Source organism: Heptranchias perlo, chromosome 19, assembly GCF_035084215.1.
Source record: "Heptranchias perlo isolate sHepPer1 chromosome 19, sHepPer1.hap1, whole genome shotgun sequence".
In the NCBI taxonomy this organism is placed as follows: domain Eukaryota; kingdom Metazoa; phylum Chordata; class Chondrichthyes; order Hexanchiformes; family Hexanchidae; genus Heptranchias; species Heptranchias perlo.
This window is the reverse complement of record NC_090343.1, coordinates 32,208,569-32,230,779: the sequence shown is the minus strand read 5'-3', so window position 1 is coordinate 32,230,779 and position 22,211 is coordinate 32,208,569. Positions and strand designations below refer to the sequence as shown.

Here is a 22,211-nt window from a genome sequence, read left to right as displayed (position 1 = left end):
CATTATTAGTGATGTGTGTTTTGTTCTTGTTTGCAGTGGATTTGACTATGAAATTATTGTGATTGATGATGGAAGTCCTGATGGGACACTTGAGGTTGCCAAACAGTTGGAACAGATTTATGGATCCGATAAAATTGTAAGTATTTGGGTAAATCTGTAAAATAGCCATATATGCTGAGTCTTTTTCTTCTGGAAACTGAATGGTCTGTTGGTTGGTACAATCCTTTCACCTCTGGGACTTTTCTGAAATCAGTGCAAACTTAAATTGATGGGATAAAAATCACCTGTCTGGCAGCTGCTAAAGGTCCTAAGGGAACTGAGTTTGTGGCCAGAGTCGCTAGAGCAGAATATCCCATAATTTGGCACTGACTGGGCAGTTTTACTGAGAGAGCCCATAAGGATGGCTCTTATGGGAAATGGAAATATTATACTGTAGCAGTAAGAACTTAAGAATTTAAGGAATGAAACAAGGCGACTCAGCTATTCAAGGCCATCAAGCGAGTTCCATCTGATGTTTTTGTGGTGCTGTAGTTAGTCTCCATATACAGTTCCCTCTGAATCCTTCAACCCCAAACCACAGCACCTATCACCATTCTGTCCTAGATTTAAACTGTGTTTTCAGAACCAAAACATGTCTAGTTCTCTTTTGAAAGAATCTACTGCTTCATCATTCACTGGACAAAATGACAGCTTTTTCAACACTACATTCCTACTTTTCTATGTTATTTATATTGCTTAATTCAAATTACCGGATAATTCAATTTTCTAGTGCAAAAAATGACACAGTTATCAGTGAGTAGACTGTATATTTCCCTCGTCAGTTTCAAATCTTGAATCTTGTCTTGTTCCATTGTTTATATTTCTAAAAAGAATCATCTTAATTCCCTAAAATTATCCTCATAATAGTGTTCCAAGTCAGGAAATTATATCCTTTCTAGTACATAGATGTCTGATTCAAAGTATGATGACCAAAACTGAATTCAATATTTTAAGTAAACTAAAGTTTAGTATAGAGTTAATGCTTCTGACCGTGCAAGAGTTTTGCCTTATTAATCATTTTCTACTGCAGAAACATGTTTAAAGGTTACCTTGCATCTCTTGTAGGGCTTCTTCAATTCTTCATGCATGTAGTCAAAGTTAATGATATCCATATTATCTTTCCCATATAAACATTAAATATCTGGTGTTGGAATTCTCCTGAGTGGTCTAGGAAGAAGAGGGGCAGAGGCTGGGCAGATGGGAAAAATGCTGAGATGGAGGATTAATGGACGGGGAAGCAGAAATTATATAATATGATTGATTTGTTGTACAACAAAGTTAGCATAGAAAATGCCAGCATGGACCAATCAGCAACTTTACACACTCAATGTTGTATTATGGATACACAGCCACAAAACTTGAATATAGATAGATCATTCTTTGGATTCTTCTTTATTCAATTTGGCCCTGATATTGTACTTACCCTTTCGCCTTGCAGTAGTATAAACTTAATTGATCATCATCTAACTTTTCTTTGAAAATATTCCATTTGTTTTTCTGTAACTGTAATTGTCCTTTCCTTCGTAGTCTCAGTCTTTCCTGGCGTGACACTTGCCACATTAAATTTTCCACTAATCATCAGCATGTCTAATCTAATAATATTATGATTGCTTATGCCTAAATGTTCTTCTGCCTCCAGGTTACTGATTCCCTGTTCACCATTAAATCTAATGTATCATTCACAATGGCGTATGCAAAAGCAGTCCTAAACTGCCCAAATTTATTTAATTCCTCCCCAGTCCAACTACTTTATGGATGATTGAAATTGCCCATGATCCCTGCCCTCTGTCTTTCAATAGCATCTTCTACTTGTCCAAATTGTTCAATGGCAGCTTGTTCACTTTGGCCTCACAAAAGGCCGCTAGTTGTAGGATAATTAACTTACAGTTCAGTGTTTCAGTCACATTTGTAAACCAAGGATGTGATTTGAGCAGGGCAATGCATTTTGTGTGACTTTTGGCAGCTACTGTAAAAATCTCACATTTCATGCCTACAATGGTGCAAGTGATACACTTGATTTTATGGAATCTATAATAATATTTCTACCATTGGTTAGCCCTGAGTTACCCCCAGCTTGATTCTGATGGTTTGCTTTCCAGGGAGAAGCTGTTTTTTTTAATACACTATCAACACAACTGGAACAATAAAGTTATCCTCTGCCATTCTATTAATCCTTTCTGAACATTCTAAAACCCACGACATGCACCTAATTAGTAGGTCAACTTTTGAGTCTGTGATTAAGGTGTATTGTTAGAGGAGTGTACCACATTCTCTGAATAACATCTACCTTAAGCAATGCCTGATATGGAAGTACTTAATCTTGACACTGATTTCAGGGAGGGAAACAAACTTCTCTTTCCTGGTGCTTTGTCGTTTTTACCCTGATGGGTCTACATAGACTTGAGGTTGGAAACCGGACCAAAACCCCAAAAAAGCATTCCTGTTTTACATAAAATCAACGGAGCTTTCAGGATTCATGTTTTTCCTCCTCCACCGCACAAAAAACTGCAACAGCATTTTGAGTTTCATACTCACTGTATTTTTTACCTCGGCAGAACTAGTGTTGATGGAGCACAGTGATTTCAAAAAAAGACCTAATGAGAGATCCTGCATTGCCAGCAAGGAGCCAAACACTCAGGGTGCACAGATGGGAGAATTGGGGATACAGTGTTGTTATTCATTCTGTGACCCTCGTTTCTTCCAAGTGTTGCTCACTGCTGGGAGCTTGGGATCATGGAGTTACCCCAGCACTCAAAAAAAAAGGAAGTGCACGAGTCCTTTTTAAACTGAATTCTGCAATCCCTAAAAATGAAATAAATCCTCCCTTGAAAAACTAGGGCATCCAAGTATACCCCAACACCATAAATAAAATAAGAGTAGCACATGAAATCCATTTTCTATAGTTACCTGTGCTTCTACAGTATACATCCTTTCTGTCATCTCCAGCCGTACCATTAAAATAAATCTCTTGTAACATATGTTCATTAAACCAGCCTTTCTGAAATCAATCCTTTTATTGTCCACAGTGGGAGGGGGCATATTTAGGTAGTTAAATGCTTTACAGCTGTGCCTTTATTTCATTACAGCCTTGGTCCAAACATGGACAAAAGAGCTGAATTCCAGAGGTGAGGTGAGAGTGACATCAAGGCAGCATTTGACCGAGTATGGCACCAAGGAGCTCTAGTAAAATTGAAGTCAATGGGAGTTAGGGGGAAAACTCTTCACTGACTGGAGTCATACCTAGCACAAAGGAAGATGGTAGCGCTTGTTGGAGGCCAATCATCTCAGCCCCAGGACATTGTTGCAGGAGTTCCTCAGGACATTGTTGCAGGAGTTCCTCAGGGCAGTGTCCCTCCCGCCATCATAAGGTCAGAAATGGGGATGTTCGCTAATGATTGCAGTGTTCAGTTCCATTTGCAACCCCTCAGATAATGAAGCAGTCTGTGCCTGCATGCAGCAAGACCTGGACAACATCCAGGCTTGGGCTGATAAGTGGCAAGTAACAGTCGCGCCATACAAGTGCCAGGCAATGACCATTTCCAACAAGAGAGAGTCTAACCACCTCCCCTTGACATTCAACTGCATTACCATCGCCAAATCCCTCACCATCAACATCCTTGGGGTCACCATTGACCAGAAACTTAACTGGACCAGCCACATAAATACTGTGGCGACAAGAGCAGGTCAGAGGCTGGGTATTCTGCGGTGAGTGACTCACCTCCTGACTCCCCAAAGCCTTTGCACCATCTACAAGGCACAAGTCAGGAGTGTGATGGAATACTGTCCACTTGCCTGGATGAGTGCAGCTCCAACAACACTCTAAGCTCAACACCATCCAGGACAAAGCAGCCCGCTTAATTGGCACCCCATCCACCACCCTAAACATTCACTCCCTTCACCACCAGCGCACTGTGGCTGCAGTTGTACCATCCACAGGATGCACTGCAGCAATTCGCCAAGGCTTCTTCGACAGCACCTCCCAAACCTGCGACCTCTACCACCTAGAAGGACAAGGGCAGCAGGCACATGGGAACAACACCATCTGCAAGTTCCTCTCCAAGTCGCACACCATTCCGACTTAGAAATATATCGCCGTTCCTTCACTATCGCTGGGTCAAAGTCCTGGAACTCTACCTAACAACACTGTGGGAGAACCTTCTCCACGTGGACTGCAGCGGTTCAAGAAGGCGGCTCACCGCCACCTTCTCAAGGGCAATTAGGGATGGGCAATAAATGCTGGCCTTGCCAGCGGCACCCACATCCCATGAACGAATAAAAAAAATAATAGGTCATTTGTGGACCAACTCTCTGATTAGAAACTCGTGGCAAACTTCAGTGAATTAATGGTTGTCTGTTCGTTCTTATGCTTTTGAACATTAATATCATTATTGGAATTGACTAACCTTGATTTTTCTTTTTAATAAAAGCTGAAAGGTATTTAATAAATACTGAAAAGTTTAGAGAGAAACAAATAAAGGCAGAGAAGAGGAAGATGGAGTCAATGTACTCTGATACAATGCTGTTGCCCAAATCTTTCCCAAGTGCATTTGAAACAAGCAATGTACCCATGAAAGGGCAGAATGCTCACCAGCTTCAGGCTGCTGCATGCCTTGTGTGCCACTTCAGGTTCTGTACTCTGACCTTTCATGATTTGATTCCTCTGTTATTTGGCATATGAGTGATGCCTTAGCTGTAGTTAATGCTGAAACCCCATTTTCTAGGATCTGAGAAAACTCTGGATCTTCATTTCAACTTTCTACACTGTATTTCTCTGTTCCTGTGCTCTCACTTTTTTTTAAAAAAGGATGCTCACACAGACAGACATTGATTGACCAGGCCGCACAGCTTCAACTACCAGAAACACACCTTCAATTCCCACCATTGCCACTACTCAAGCCCAAATCCAGGACCCCCCTCACTGCTTTCTATTATCCAAGACTGGGCCCTGAGTCACTGCAGCTGCTGTGCTATTTGAGATATATAGACCTGTATCAGTGGTGATTTAACCTAACACGCCAGGCAGGAAACCCACAGGATCGGGTACAATGCTGGTTTTACACCCTGCCCGATTTTACTCTCTGTTGAAGCAGTGTTGCTCCGGATCTCGTCAGTTTTCCGACAGGCGGATTAGGTTAAAATTGCCCCCCAAGACTGTTTAGAAGGAGAGGAAAGAGACGTTAGGGCTGCTTTTAACACTGCCCGCACAGCGGAAAACGGGCGGGCAGTCTAAATGGCCCGTGCGACTTACCCTCTCCGATCCCGCTGCCTTCCCAGTGGTTGCAATCTTCTGAGCAGGCGAGAGGGACAGCTGCTGGAAGGCAACAGGTTCCTTCTTTAAATATGCAGGCCGGCTGTGACAACTGTTCCATCAAATCCCTAGCAGTGTCCTACTGCTGCCCGACATTCTGCTCCCGTCCGCTGCCAGCTACCACTTCCCGCCAGGTTAGAGTGGAAGACTGACAGGGACTATACAGATGAGGCCCAGGAATTAAAATCTTCCAGGCCTCACGCTGTGAAGGGCCAGGCGGTTTGACGTCTGCCTCGGCCTCTCGCCTATAGGACTCGCAGTCGGAAGTGAAAATCGGGGCTTTTGTGTTTGGATGAGGAGAGAGAGATTCTGTGGTGGGGAAGAAGATTGAAAGAGAAATTGTTCGGAGAGAGTGAGAGATTGTGTGGAGGGCGAGGAGCATCAAGAGAGAGCCTGTTGCTTGGGGATGAGGGGAGACAGAGCAACTGTGTTGAGAGGGAGAGAGACCTTGTTTGGAGGAGCAAGAGAGACTTTTCTTTGCAGGAGGAGAGAGGAAAAGATGGAGATAGAAAGGAGGAAGACACCTTGTTAATGGGAGGAAAAGAGAATTAGAGAAATCCTTTTGAGAGAAGGTGTGTACAAAGAAGGAAAAACGCTTGTTGAGGAAGGAGGAGGGGAGAGATCCTGTTTTTGGGAGGAATATGGAGAGTGACCCGGTTCAGGAGGTGGGTGACACAGACACACACAGTGTTCTTTTCTTTTTTGGGGGGGCGTGGGCATGGTTGTATATATTCAAGTTATGATTGGACTTGGTAATATCTATCGCTGAGTCAGACAATTGTGTGTTCAAGCCCCACTCCAGGACTTGACCACATAATCTAGGCTGACACTAAGAGAATATTGCATTGTCAGAGGTGCATGAGATGTTAAACCGAGGCACCATGTGAACATTAAAAATTCTGAAGCACTGTTTGAAGAAGAGCAGCATATTCTTCCAGTGCCGTGGCCAATATCTATTCTCAGCTAACACCACCAAAAATCCATTGACTGGTAATTCACTTCATTGCTGTTTGTGGGATATTGCTATTGCAAAATGGCTGCCACATTCGTCGTTTTTAACAAGGGCTGTACTTCAAAGTAATTAATTGATAATGAAGGGCTCGGGAACACTTCTGACAGATGTGATAAGTTGTTATGTAAATACAAGTTTGTTTCTTTTTTAAAAAGCTCTGAATTTAAGTGTTTCTTAAGCAAAACCTTTTAGTAATACTAAAAATTGTTTTAGAGCTATTTGGTAAAGGGGGAAGATGCAAATAGTTTAATATCTTTTTAAAAATTCAAATATTGCTTGGCTTTTGCCATAAGAACCCACATAGTAAACAGATGAACAGTAAAGGCTTTCCCCTGTTACATGCAGAGATTAATTCATATAACAGTGATGTGTGAGGGGAACACATTTATTTATCTATCTACTTGCAGTGGGTAAGGAAAGCACTATTTATTTTCCAGGAACCAATTTAAATAAACATTTACTCCACTGTTTTGGAGCTGATCTATTACTAACTTCTTTCTAAATCCTTTTAGTGGAGATGTGAATCGTTTATTTCCGCATCACAGCATCCCCTCTCCTTGTGACAGTGTAGCCTCTGACTCACTTTGAGCAATGCCATGGAGGATCTGCCAGTATTGAAAATAATGAGTGTAATCTCTGTGTAATACACAAAGTTGCCTATAGCTTTCTAGTAGCTTAAGAACAATGGCCTCTCTATAAACTGTGCCTTACTGTAGCATGTGGCTTCCAAGTGGAATTCTTAGGGATTTTGCTATAATTACTGTTTAATGTTTTCACAGCTGTTGAGACCTAGAGCAAAGAAGCTGGGATTAGGTAAGAGCTATGCTGTCCTCCTGTGTGGACATACAAAAGCTATTTTAATCAGCAGTTTGTATATCAGGTTACTTGATTTATGTATAGTGATCTGTAATGAAAATAATTTATTGAAAATTCAATTTATCATTTACTAATTTCAACATTCTAAATGTTCTGATCATTGCTAATACTCAAAATGGGACAACACTGCTGTATTGTACAGTCTTTTAAATCCTTTTAAGCAGGGCTTAGTGCTTTTTTTTGTATTTCGGGTGCTGTAGTGTAGTGGTTACGTTACTGGACTAGTAATCCAGAGGCCTAGATTAATAATCCAGAGAAGCCCAACTGGTTCAGTAATGACCTTTAGAGACTGGTCTATAAGTGACTCTTAACTGTCCTTTGAAGTGGCCTGGCGAACCACTCAAGGAGGGAATGAACAATAAATGTTGCCATTCACATTAAGGTTTTTTGCAAGCCTTTATTATCTCTCCAAATTAATAATGAATTGTCACCAATTACTTTTTTTTAAATGGATTAGTTGCTAGGATATGAATGCTGCATTTTTTAAAGCACTATTTAGGGCCTATGGTGTGTGTTCATAGATGGCACAATAATATCTTTCTATACAAACTAGAAAAATATGCAAGAAAACATTTGATGCTAGCTATGGAAAAGCAACAGTGTTAACATTCAGGTCGCTGACCCTTTGTCAGAAATGGAAGAAGTTGATGATTAAAAAGTTTTTAAGCAAGTACAGAACCAGGGAAAAGGAGGGGGGTGGGGGGGAGGAAAGAAAGGAGTGATTATGGTAATGGGACAAGTAAAGAAACAAAAGCTGGGTCTAGAAGAGCAGTAAAAGGCAACATCAGAATCATTCTCAGCACCTGCTGTCTGAAACCACTGAGGAAGGAGGAAGCCTCCGAAAGCTTGTGAATTTTAAATAAAATTGTTGGACTATAACTTGGTGTTGTAAAATTGTTTACAATTGAAAAAAGGGAGCAGTGGTTATGATCTGAAGTTATTGAAATCAATGTAGAGTTCCAGAAGGTTGTAGCTTCATTGGAACAGTGCAAGGGGCCAAGGACAGAGAGGTCAGAGTAGGAATGGGACGGGGAATTAAAATGGCAATCTGCGTTTGGGTGATCGCTTTGCTGAGCACCTCTGCTCAGTCTGCAAGCGTGACCCTGACCTGCCGGTCGCTTGCCATTTTAATTCCCGGTCCCACACCCCCTCTGACCTCTCCAGCCTTAGCCTCCTATACTGTTCCAATGAAGCTCGAGGAACAGCGTCAGATCTTTCGACTAGGCACTTTACAACCTTCCAGACTCGACGTTGATTTCAATAACTTCAGATCATAACCACTGCTCCCATTTTTTCAGACAGCAGGTGCTGAGAATGATTCTGATGTTGCCATTTACAGCTCTTTTAGACCCAGCTTTTGTTTCTTTACTTGTCCTATTACCACCATCATCCCTTTTGTCATTTAATCACTCTTGCCCTCTACCCTATCAGAGACCTTCCCTTGTGTTCTTTCCTCCCCCACTTTCCCTGGCTCTGTACTTGCTTAAAAACTATTTAATCTTCAACTTCTTCATTTCTGACGAAGGGTCATCAACCTGAAATATTAACTCTGTTTCTTTCTCCACAGATGCTCCCTGACTTGCTGAGTATTTCCAGCATTTTCTGTTTTTATGTTGGTTTTGATTTGATGCTATCTGTTTGGTGTGGCAAAAGTTCTCCTGTTTATGTACAAATCTGAATTCTACCAATTCCAATATTTATTATATATAAGACACTTAAAAATCCCATTTGGCTCTCAGACTCAAGCTTGACAATCAGACCAACTGAGTTTGTGTTAGGAAATGTATCTACTCGGCTCACTCTGCAATCCTGAATAGCTTAAGAAAAATGCCCCAATTCTTTTCTCTCATCTTTCCATAGTCAGCTTGGACTCTTGCACAGCAGTTTTTTTTTTTCTCCAGTTGACTTTGGCTGCTATACAGAGCAGACTGAAGAAATCTAGAGTTAGAAAGAGCTTTAAGGAACATATATCCACAAATATTGTTCATACAAAGTAGTTATAGAAGCACACAATTTTTTTTTTCTCTCCCCTGTTCAAGTTTTCTTCAGCTGGTTTGCCAACCCCCTTCTACTTGACCAGGAAAGTGTTGGAGGAGGATTGTAAACTGGCTTTAGTAGGGTTGGAGCTGCTGGGAAAGTGGATGTCTTTTACTGCAACTGAGAATTGCTCTAATCCACTTGGCAAGACCACTAACATCTAATTCATCCTTGAATGTCATCAAAGGAGATTACAAAATTAAATTATATTCTATACTTAACTCAGCACTACTTGATATTGACTGGGTACAAAAACTGGGAAACATTTCACTCCCAAAATTTATGCCACCTACTTTGATTAATACAAAAAAAGCTATCTATTAAAATACTTGATGGGTTGCAACATTCCATTTCAAATGCATTTGAAATTCCTATGTCAAGCTTGGATGTCTATGGCACAGTCCATTTTAAAAATGTCAACATTTGGGTGTAACATACCTATAATGCCTGTAGGTGGCAACATGATAGGACTTTTAATATTGTAAAGTCCTATCACGTAACGTTAGCGGCTATAAAATTAACTTAAATTGTGTACTGGTGATTTGAGTTAGCAGTGGAGAACCATAGAAGTTTATACCACAGAATAAGACTGTTTAGCCCAGTGTCTGTATTGGCTATTTACTAGCACAATTCAAAACAAACCTTAATACCCTGCTCTCTACCCATAGCCTTGTATTTCCACCTGCTTCAAATTTATAGAACCATAGAAGTAAATATATTCCGCAGGGTGGCTCGACAACTATGTGTGCTGTATTTTAGAAGATTATTATTTGGATTGATTTTTCTTTGAATTGTAGGTATTCATTGTGATGTAATTATACTAAAATTAACACTTTCAGCACCTCAAACTGTTGTTTACTGGGCCTGTGGTCCTGAACCCGTAGCTTGTGCTCTTCACAGGCACCAGTCGTGTTATCGCTGCCCATCTCTGAAGTCTCCTGGCCTGTCAATCATTGGTGATTGATCCTTTAATTAGACTACTCCCAGCTTCACAAATGCGCAAAAGAAATTTAACAGCAACGAGGCTACCTGTTAGCCTACTCGATTGCCTGATCAGAGCTCAGAGCACATACCAGTAGAAGTGTAGAGAAACATACTATGCAACCATCCTCACACCATTGACCAGTGAGAGCTCGCTCACTCCCCTCATCCCTCTCCTCCTCCCCCTCCCTGACACAGCTTTAACTATTCAGTGTAAGAACATTAGAAATTAAATAGTGTTAGTGAACACTTTAAGTTTTAAAATATTAGGCTTAAAATCAGATTATGCACCCACTACACTTAATGCTGCATATCATCTGCAGTATAACAGTTGGTGTTCCTATAGAAGACTAACATTTGATTTTGCAAAATCAGCAATGTTGTATTCTTGAACCAGTGGTAGATGTGCAGTATAACTACAAGAATGGATCATTATGGTGTACCATAGCTATAAATGCAAAAACAAATTTGTAAATAAAATAAAACCTCTTCTTACTCATTTCTGTATCAGATTGGAGCTGCAGTAACAAAAAAAGTGATGCAAACGTTGTTAAGCACGAACTGCTGCAATCCATCTTGTTCTTCAAGGAATTGTATAGTTTTGTTTTAAAAAGCATCCAGTAGGCTGAAGTTAACCATCAATGGAATACTTTGCAATAGCATTTTCTTGTAGCAAGATCCATTTTTCAGCAACTTGGTAAATTGTGATTTTAAAAGAAACTATAGACTACTGTGTTGTTGCACTTCATGTTCAATGGGAGAGCACAGCTATTTGGAGATCTGACTTCAAAATGGTGGTCCTGGGAATGTTGGCAAACAATCAGTTTTATTTTTTCCTAATAAAGAAATACTACTATTAAAATACAATGTTCAGACTGAACAACATCAAAAAAGTTTGTGAATGTACTTCATTTTTAGTGGGCTACCCTCTAAAACTGGTTGATAAAACCTGCTTTGTATATTAAACTGCTTTTTTAAAAAAGTAGATTTTGTTGTAACCATTTTTAAATGGATCCTGGAAAATCAACAAATTAACTGTGCTCAACATATTTATTCTGGGTATTTGTTTTACTTTAGGAACGGCATACATCCATGGGATGCAACATGCCACTGGTAACTTTGTCTTTATAATGGATGCTGATCTTTCGCACCATGTAAGTTTATTTTCATTTTATTAGTGAATTTTTATATTTAATATTTAAGTAACCAATTCCTTTTTCTTTCAATTTTAGCCAAAATTTATCCCTGAATTCATAAAGTGAGTATTTTTCTTTCTGCTTTTGTAACCAACTTATTACTTATCAGTTATACCACAGGTGATAAGGTAATCTTCTCAAATATTTGGTTCTTCATGGACATAGTATAATTGATGAATAACTCAGTTCATGACAACATCAGTATGTTTCCAATTACATTAGTGTAATTTTATGCCTGTGATATTTGGTTCACAACAATTATAAAAATAGTAACTTATCACAAAAAAGAGATGAGACATGAAATAAATAAATCCTGGCTCCCATACAACTATTTACAGAGTTATTCAAAACTGCCCTCCCATCCATCTTCAACACAAAAGCATCACCATCATACACGCCTCCCATGCAAAATAGGAGTGCTGCATTTCAGCTAACTAGGAATAGTTTAATATTGTAAAACAGTATTCTCAATGATATTAATTGCACTATAACTCAGAGTTCAGAAGGTCACAAGATATGAAACTACTGCTTATTCAACATGGAAGGAAGTTAGTACCTCCTGAACATTTTAATCTACTAAAATTATGTTACATCTAACACACTACTTTTTTTATGTACTTCCAACTTAATTTTTCTTAGTAAACTGTTCGTTAAATTTATCATGTGACTACACAGCTTACATTCTTTAATTAGAAAGTACCCTCCCAACTGTTAAAATTGGATAGCTACGTGGTGAAAGATAGAATACTAGAGCCTGGTCTTGAGTTGTTTCCAAGCCTTTATTCAGAGATTCCTCTTACACGCATGCACCACACCCTAGCTAAGCTCTCTTATGAAAAGGATACAAGAAAGCCCCCAATTGATACTCACCACCTGAATACAATTAACACTAATTGATATAAATCGTACAATTAACTGATTCTCTTTTTAAAAAAAAATTAAACTTTATATACACACACAAATATAAACAAAAATTTCAAAAATCGAAAACTTCCATACTCTTTACAACTTATACTATTCACAGCATTACATTGTGAGGTGACCCTTCTCCAGGATCCCTAATAATTTCTTTGTACATGTACCTCCTAGTAAAACAATCTGACACTTGATGGCTTGAATGCAGCCATTTAATTTTAGAGATTTCCTTTCTCTCCATTTGTTTCAAGCCAGCAAGGTCACTCACATTTTTCGTAGAGTGTAAATTATCCCACAATGATAGATAGTATACCCATTGAATGTTATGTAGACAATCTCCAGTACTCCCATTATATAGGATGTCACTCAAAATATTTGCCAAATAGAATCCCATATCCACTGAGTCGACAAGAGCCAGTATTTCAGCAGCCAGAATACTTTTAACAACCCTTTTTGCTTTTAGCTTCCCAAGCTAAAAAGGACAACATTTCCCATTCTCACCTATAAGAAACACTATGAAACCAGCTACACTAGAATACCCATTAGGAAGATTAGCATGTGAAGCATCACTAAAGATAACTAGCTTCATTTTCTTTGGGTCACCCAAGGATGGGAACTTAAGTACACATTTATCGATGTTTAATTTTCGTAATTTTTTATTTGCCGGTAAAACATTCTCTACTATGGGGTGTTTCATCGAAGTACTTAACTCCAACATGTCAAAACTAGCATTTGGTCCAGAGTGCACAACCAGTTCAACTGATCAGTCAAGCTATATAATTGCTCTGTTTCTTCTTTTAGATATAACATCACCTTTCTGTGATGATGTAATATGATTCACTGGGATGGGAGTAACTCTCTAAATAGGACTCTGATTTAAAGTTATACCAGACCCACTCTGCTTAATACCTAAACCAATATATTTAATGACTAATTTCTCAAATTCTGCAGTACCACCCCATGAGAAATCATCAACATGCATCATGAAGATGCCTGAAAGTTTTCCGGAATGGTACCAATAAAACATGGTGGGATCTGCTTTTAGCTGAACACAATCTACTTTCAGCAAAATAGATCTCACCGAAAAATACTATACCCTGGAAGCAGGGCCATAGATGCATTTGTTTAGTTTCCATAGTTTTCCTTCCGCATCTGTGCCTCTTTAGGCGGTTTCAGAAACACTTCTCTCTGAAAAGTATTGCCCTGCAGGAATGCGGCTTTTATGTCAATTGACCTACTGTCCCGTGAATATGTTGCCAAAAGAGCCAAAAATATTTTTAAGATTACCTTTCCAGCAGTGGGAGAATCCACTTGAACATTTGTATCACCCAGTTTCTCTTCAAAACCCCTAGCTACCAACCTCGCGTTAGCCTTAAGTCCCATCGGCAAGGACTTTTTCAGTACAAATCCATCTATGCGACAAAGCTGGTTGACCCTTATCTGTTACCTCAGAATAAACTCAATTCTTTCCAACTATCCAACTCCCTTTGTTTTGCTTCTCTTACTCGTTTATCCTCAAGTTTATTGGCACCCACCAAAACGTCATGATCATGAGGACTTCTGCTTCTAGTTCTGTTACAGGACTGTTCTGTGGTCTTTGTTTCATTGTCTGACCTAGTCAAGCTACATCCTCTACTTCCACTTTTGTGTCTGTAGGGACTACTACTGCAAGACCTCCTTCTTTCATCTCTAATTCGTGATAGTTTTCCGACGTGAAATTCATTTTCACTACTTGTACTCCGCTTTCGGACTCTCCACTCTTTACCCCATTCTGCCAGTCCATCGACCTCAACATTCAACCAAAATTCAAACCTACCAATAGCTTCGCCTGCATGTCCCAAAATTGTTGCATCCCTCCATTCATTAGTCTCTTCTGGAATATATGTCACTCATGTCCCCACTTTGGGTAATTATTCTGTGGATGTGATAGCTCTGTCATGTGTTTCTTGATCACTGACGTAAGAACTTAAGAAATAGGAGCAGGAGAAGGCCATACGGCCTCTGAAGTCTGATCTTCAACCTCAGCTCCACTTTCCCACCCAATCCCCATATCCTTTGATTCCCCCTAGAGTCCAAAAATCTATCCATATCAGCCTTGAATATATTCAATGACTGAGCATCCACAACCCTCTGGGGTAGAGAATTCCAAAGATTCACAACCCTCTGCGTGAAGAAATTCCTCATTGTCTCAGTCTTGAATGGCCGACCCTTTATCCTACGACTATGCCCCCTAGTTCTAGACTCTATCCAGGGGAAACAGTCTCTCTGCATCTACCCTGTCAAGCTCCCTCAGAATCTTATGTTTCAATGAGATCACCTCCATTCTTCTAAACTCGAGAATTTTGGCCCATTCTACTCAACCTATCTTCATAGGACTGCCCTCTCATCCCTGGGATTAACGTAATGAATCTTCGTTGCACCGCCTCCAAGGCAAGTATATCCTTCCTTAGATAAGGAGACCAAAACTGTAAGCAGCACTTCAGATGAGGTCTCACTAAAGCCCAGTACAACTGTAGTAAGACTTCCTTACTCTTGTGCTTTGTTTTAAAAAAAATTGTTTATGGGATGTGGGCGTCGCTGGCAAGGCCAGCATTTATTGCCCATCCCTAATTGCCCTTGAGAAGGCAGTGGTGAGCTGTCTTCTTGAATGCCACAGTCCGTGTGGTGAAGGTTCTCCCAGTGTTGTTAGATTGGGAGTTCCAGGATTTTGACCCAGCGACGATATATTTCCATGTCGGGATGGTGTGTGACTTGGAGGGGAACGTGCAGGTAGTGTTGTTCCCATGTGCCTGCTGCCTTTGTCCATCTTGGTGGTCGAGGTCGCGAGTTTGGGAGGTGCTGTCAAAAGAAGCCTTGGCGAGTTGCTGCAGTGCATCCTGTGGATGGTACACATTGCAGCCACTGTGCGCCGGTGGTGAAGGGAGTGAATGTTTAGGTGGATGTGGTGCCAATCAAGCAGGCTGCTTTGTCCTGGATGGTGTTGAGCTTCTTGAGTGTTGGGGCTGCACTCATCCAGGCAAGTGGAGAGTATTCCATCACATTCCTGATTTGTGCCTTGTAGATGGTGGAAAGGCTTTGGGGAGTCAGGAGGTGAGTCACTCGTCGCAGAATACCCAGCCTCTGACCTGCTCTTGTACCCACAGTATTTATGTGGCTGATCCAGTTAAGTTTCTGGTCAGTGGTGACCCCCAGGATGTTGGAGGGGGGATTCAGCGATGGTAATGCCGTTGAATGTTAAGGGAAGGTGGTTAGACTCTCTCTTGTCGGAGATGGTCATTGCCTGGCACCTGTATGGCACGAATGTTACTTGCCACTTATCAGTCCAAGCCTGGATGTTGTCCAGGTCTTGCTGCATGCAGGCACGGACTGCTTCATTATTTGAGGGGTTGCGAATGGAACCGAACACTGTGCAGTCATCAGCGAACATCCCCATTTCTGACCTTATGATGGAGGGAAGGTCATTGGTGAAGCAGCTGAAGATAGTTGGGCCCAGGACACTGCCTTGAGGAACTCCTGCAGCAATGTTCTGGGGCTGAGATGATTGGCCTCCAACCACCACTACCATCTTCCTTTGTGCTAGGTATGACTCCAGCCACTGGAGAGTTTTCCCCGATTCCCATTGACTTCAATTTTACTAGGGCTCCTTGGTGCCACACTCGGTCAAATGCTGCCTTGATGTCAAGGGCAGTCACTCTCACCTCACCTCTGGAATTCAGCTCTTTTGTCTATGTTTGGACCAAGGGTGAAATGAGGTCTGGAGCTTAATGGTCCTGGCAGAACCCAAACTGAGCATCAATGAGCAGGTTATTTGTGAATAAGTGGGCTTGATAGCACTGTCAACAACACCTTCCATCACTTTGCTGATGATTGAGAGTAGGCTGATGGGGCAGTGATTGGCTAGATTGAATTTGTTCTGCTTTTTGTGGACAGGACATACCTGGGCAATTTTCCACATTGTCTGGTAGATGCCAGTGTTGTAGCTGTTCTGGAACATTTTGGCTAGAGCCGCGGCTAGTTCTGGAGCACAAATCTTCAGCACTACAGCCGGGATGTTGTCGGGGCCCATAGCCTTTGCTGTATCCAGTGCACTCAGCCGTTTCTTGCTATCACGTGGAGTGAATTGAATTGGCTGAAGACTGGCTTCTGTGATGGTGGAGATATCGGGTGGCAGCCAAGATGGATCATCCACTCGGCACTTCTGGCTGAAGATGGTTGCAAACGCTTCAGCTTTGTTTTTGCACTCACGTGCTGGACTCTGCCATCATTGAGGATGGGGATGTTTCCTCCTCCCGTTAGTTGTTTAATTGTCCAACACCATTCACGACTGCAGAGCTTTGATCTGATCTGTTGGTTGTGGAAACACTTAGCTCTGTCTATAGGATGTTGCTTTCGCTGTTTAGCATGCATGTAGTCCTGAGTTGCAGCTTCACCAGGTTGGCACCTCATTTTTAGGTATGCCTTGTGCTGCTCCTGGCATGCTCTTCTACACTCCTCATTGAACCAGGGTTGATCCCCTGGCGTGTTGGTAATGGTAGAGTGAGGAATATGCCGGGTTACAGAGGTTACAAATGGTGCTGGAATATAATTCTGCTGTTGCTGATGGTGCACACGCCTCATGGATGCCCAGATTTGAGCTGCTAGATCTGTTCTGAATCTATTCCATTTAGCACGGTGATCGTGCCGCACAACACCTTGGATGGTGTCCTCAGTGTAAAGACCGGACTTTGTCTCCATGAGGACAGTGCGGTGGTCACTCCTACCAATACTGTCATGGACAGATGCATCTGCGACAGGTAGATTGGTGAGGACGAGGTCAAGTAGGTTTTTCCCTCGTGTTGGTTCGCTCACCACCTGTCGCAGGCCCAGTCTGGCAGCTATGTCCTTCAGGACTTGTCCAGCTTGGTCATTAGTGGTGCTACTGAGCCACTCTTGGTGATGGACAGTGAAGTCCCCCACCCAGAGTAAGTTCTGCGCCCTTGCTACCCTCAGTGCTTCCTCCAAGTGGTGCTGAACACCACTTGGAGGAAGTGGTTTACTCTAACCCCGTTCCAATAAAGGCCAACATGCCATTACCATTGCCCAGCTCTTGATCTACCTCATTCTGTATCTCAGGTACCTCATCCAAAAAACATGAATATCGGAGGCACAAGGTGCCTCATTTACTTCTATCCACTGCTCAGAGTCTGAGATTTTATAATTATTTTCAGTTAATCGTGAGGATTGATCCTTAACAGTTTGATTGCCATGTTGGACAAATACTGTCCTACCATCACGACCTTTCCACTCTGTGACCCTCTCTTTTGTAGTATACCAAATCTCCTGAATTCAACTTTTTCAGATGGTCTAATATGATGCCTCAGTGCTCTCTGAATTTTCTCAGATACCTCAGCCTTAATAAAAGCCTGTCTCCCTGCATGCATAGCATTTAAACACTCAGAGAAAAAAAATGGCACTAATTGTAGTACCTTCTAGAACAGGAGGATTATCACAAAGAACAGAAGGTAATTTGGGATTGCGCCCATAGGCTAATTGGTAAGGGCTATATCCTCCAACCAGCTGAAGAGAATTCTTTGCATGTACTGCTTATGCTAGGGCAGCTGACAATTTACACTCTGTCCGATCAGCCAAAATTTTATGTACCGTGCTATCAATCACAGCATGATTCCTGTCACAATGACTTGCTAAAAGTGCACTCAGCTGCTGTATTCATTGCAATTATAGTCATATTCTCACACATATCTTTGAACTCAGCATTAGCGAATTCATCTCAATTATCGGTCAAAATCTTTGCTGGTGTCCCAAGTCCAGTCCCTATCCATTTTTCCATAATTTTATCTATAATAACCTTCTTCTCCTTACTATATATGTTAGTATAGAAATCTCGTAGCCAGGTCAATAAAATGTATGATGAAAACATTTCTATCTTTGTCCCATACTTTTAGATCCATGGCAACTACCTCGTTAAAGTCATGTGCTAATGGAACGCTTACAATAGGATGTGAGGGGCGTCTGTCTATACTACTTACAGATTTCACAGTTCTCACTAATCTCAGCCTCGTATAGTCCTCATCAACTACACCTGCATCTTTTAGCAAGATCTTTAAACATAGACAATTTGCTCACCCTACTTGTCAATGTAACTTTAAGCCAATTTTTTTTCTCTCTCATCCTTATCGCCTGATGCCGTTAATACTTGCCTAACACGTTGATGAGAAACATCAGGTTTTATTAAAGGGATACAATAATGCCCTGACTGGGTAAACTACAAATCAACAGATTTCCCAAAAATGATTGCCTCATCGTGTTCCATGTCAAGTTTCACTTTTGCCTTTTTCATGGAAGGTTTACCCAAAAGCATTGGTTTCTCACTAGAGACTACACCATACTTATAAAATGGCTTACTTCAGCTATCGTACATGGAATTACCACTCGAGTGACCTCAAGGTGTTGTCATCTCCAAACCTAAGACATGTAAAACTTTTATATTCCTTAACCTTGCATCGATCCTCATTACTTAGTGAATCAAGATGACAATTTAACCAATCTACCCCACATACAGTTGAAACATAAGCATTAACATCTCACAATTAAAGGAATCTGCGACTAATACATTCATCACAGCATTAAAACTCCTTGTGACCAGTATAATCTGTTAATGTTCATCATTATCTTCATAGTCTTCCTCAGAACTACTTTCTTCATGTCAGTTCAAAGACATCTTTGCCCTGGGCAATTTGCCTCAATGATACTTCATCACATCTAAAGCATCTCCTGATTTTTCCTTGGGCATTCCTGGAATTCATTCGCCCGTTATTACTACCCCAATTTTGTCTTCTGTTGATATAACTGGATTTGCTGTACCTGATTTCATCACCAATCTGGCTGTCTTTAATCCTTCAATCATATTGACGCCTGCGTCCGGTCTCTTAAATTTTGAAAGCTGGACTGGCGCCTGCGTTTCGTATCTGGAACTTTTTGAAACCTGGTAACAATCAAATCTTCCATTCTTTGTGTCACAGCAGAAGACCCCATTTGTCCCATGAAGGCTGAAGGGAGTGACTGTTTCCCCAGGAATTTCTTTAAGGCAGCAGACATTTGATTCAACAGCGTCTCTTTTTCCGAGAACTGGACACCAGTTAGGACCATTTGCCTGTACATATGAGAAACCTTAGCACAATCTAGCAATTTAAACGCTAGTACCGATCCAGGGATTCCCAGTTTGTGCTTTGTCAACCTTTTGTACAATTTGTTAAAGTCCATGATACACACTTCTATTGAATGATCACCTGTTTTCCAAAATCTATCAAATACTGACCAGGCCTCTTAGGCACTTAACAGTTCATCTTTCTTGTAGATTTTATCCAAAAATTCTTTTAGAAAGGTAAAACTTATATCATTATCCAAAAGATCTGCATCCATCTCAGAAAATACCTTCTGATTTTACTTCGTTCAGGAAGCGACAATGCCGAGGCTATGCCGTGTTTTCTCTTTGGTGGTGTAGTAACCCGTGTACACATATCAACCTCATTCTTCCACTGGTCATAAGGTTCAAACTCAGAACATCAGAGGGAAATCATACCTTGACGATTTAAACAAATATAAAAAATAGGAGCAGGAGTAGGCTACACGGGCCCCTCGAGCCTGCTCCACCATTCATTCAGATCATGACTGATCTTCAACCTCAACTCCACTTTCCTGCCCAATTCCCATATCCCTTGATTCCCCTAGAGTCCAAAAATCTATCAAAGTCTTGAATATACTCGACTCAGCATCCACAGCTCTCTGGGGTAGAGAATTCCAAAGATTCACAACCCTCAGTGAAGAAATTCCTCCTCATCTCAGTCTTAAATGGCTGACCCCAGATCCTGTGACTATGCTCTCTAAGTTCTAGACTCTCCAGCCTGGGGAAACAGTCTCTCAGTATCTATTCTATCAAGCCCTCTCAGAATCTTAAATGTTTCAATGAGATCACCTCTCATTCTTCTAAACTCCAAAGCGTATAGGCCCATTCTACTCAACCTTTCCTCATAGGACAACCCTCTCATCCCAGGAATTAATCGAGTGAACCTCCGTTGCACCGCCTCTAAGGCAAATATATCCTTACTTAGATAAGGAGACCAAAACTGTACACAGTACTCCAGGTGTGGTCTCACCAAAGCCCTGTACAATTGTAATGTGGAGATGCCGGTGATGGACTGGGGTTGACAATTGTAAACAATTTTACAACACCAAGTTATAGTCCAGCAATTTTATTTTAAATTCACAAGCTTTCGGAGGCTACCTCCTTCCTCAGGTGAACGATGTGGAAAATCGTTCCACATCGTTCACCTGAGGAAGGAGGTAGCCTCCGAAAGCTTGTGAATTTAAAATAAAATTGCTGGACTATAACTTGGTGTTGTAAAATTGTTTACAATTGTACAATTGTAGTAAGACTTCCTTACTCTTGTACTCCAACCCCCTTGCAATAACGGCCAACATGTCATTTGCTTTCCTATTTGCCTGCATGCTAACTTTTTGTATTTCTTGTACCAGGACAACCAAGTATCTCTGGACACCAACAGTTAATAGTTTCTCACCATTTAAAAAATATTCTGTTTTTTTTATTCTTCCTAACAAGGTGAATAAGCTCACATTTCCCCACATTATACTCTTTCTGCCACCTTCTTGCCTACTCATTTAATCTATCTATATCCCTTTGCAGACTCTGAGCCCTCCTCACTGTTTACTTTCCCACCTAGCTTTGTATGGTCAGCAAACTTGGATACAATACACTCGGTCCCTTCATCCAAGTCATTAATGTAGATTGTAAATAGCTGAGGCCCAAGCACCAATCCTTGCAGTACCCCACTAGTTATAGCCTGTCAACCTGAAAATGACCCGTTTATCCCTACTCTCTGTTTTTGTCCATTAACCAATCCTCTATCCATGCTAATATGTTACTCCCAACCCCATGAGCCCTTATCTTGCACAACAATCTTTTATGTGGCCTTTTGAAAATCCAAATATACTACATCCACAGGTTCCCCTTTATCTACCCTGCTTGTTACATCCTCAAAAAACTCATAAATTTGTCAAATACTATTTCCCTTTCATAAAACCATGTTGACTCTGCCTAAGCATATCATGATGTTCTATGTGCCCTGTTCCCACTTCCTTCATAATGGATTCCAGTATTTTCCCGCCAACTCATGTCAGGCTAACTGGCCTGTAGTTCTCTGTTTCATCTCTCCCTCCTTTCTTAAACTTGCTTTCTGCTGTTTCCCTCCCTTCCCCTAGCCCACCAAGTCAACCTTCCCTTATGGTTTCCCCCTACCCTAGCCCTGAACTCACATCTTTCTCTAGTTTCTCTCCAATCTCCCCTCATGCCCTCTCCGAGCTCATCTTAACCATGAGACCCACCTCTTGCTCCCTGGACCCCATTCCATATGAACTGCCAACCAACCAACTTCCCTTCCTGGCCCCCACATTAGCTGATGGTGTTAACGGTTCCCTCTCCTCAGGTACTGTCGCCATCATCACCAAGCCCCCTCCCCCCCAAAAAAAACCCACCCTTGACCCCTCTGTCCTTGCAAACTACCGCCACATCTCCAACTTCCCTTTCCTTTCCAATGTCCTTGAACTTGTTGTCGTGTCCCAAATCTGTGTCCACCTTACTCACAACTCCATGTTTGAATCGCACCAATCAGGTTTCCGCCCCTTCCACTGTACTGAAACGGCCTTTATCAAAGTCACAAATGACATCCTGCGCGACTGTGACGATGGTAAACTAGCCCTCCTCATCCTTCTCGACCTGTCTGCAGCCTTTGACACGGTTGACCACACCATCCTACTCCAACGCCTCCTCCAT

General features: G+C 41.4%; 1 protein-coding gene across 1 annotated transcript in view; it reads left to right on the top strand.

Annotated features, from left to right (window-relative positions):
• Positions 1-22,211, top strand: part of dpm1 (dolichyl-phosphate mannosyltransferase subunit 1, catalytic) — a 58,922-nt gene that overhangs the window by 21,921 nt on the left and 14,790 nt on the right. Inside the window, exons 2-5 of the mRNA XM_068000595.1 lie at positions 37-136; positions 7,139-7,172; positions 11,331-11,407; positions 11,486-11,511. Coding sequence (XP_067856696.1) covers positions 37-136; positions 7,139-7,172; positions 11,331-11,407; positions 11,486-11,511 — 237 coding nt within the window. The remainder of the gene's footprint in view (positions 1-36; positions 137-7,138; positions 7,173-11,330; positions 11,408-11,485; positions 11,512-22,211) is intronic.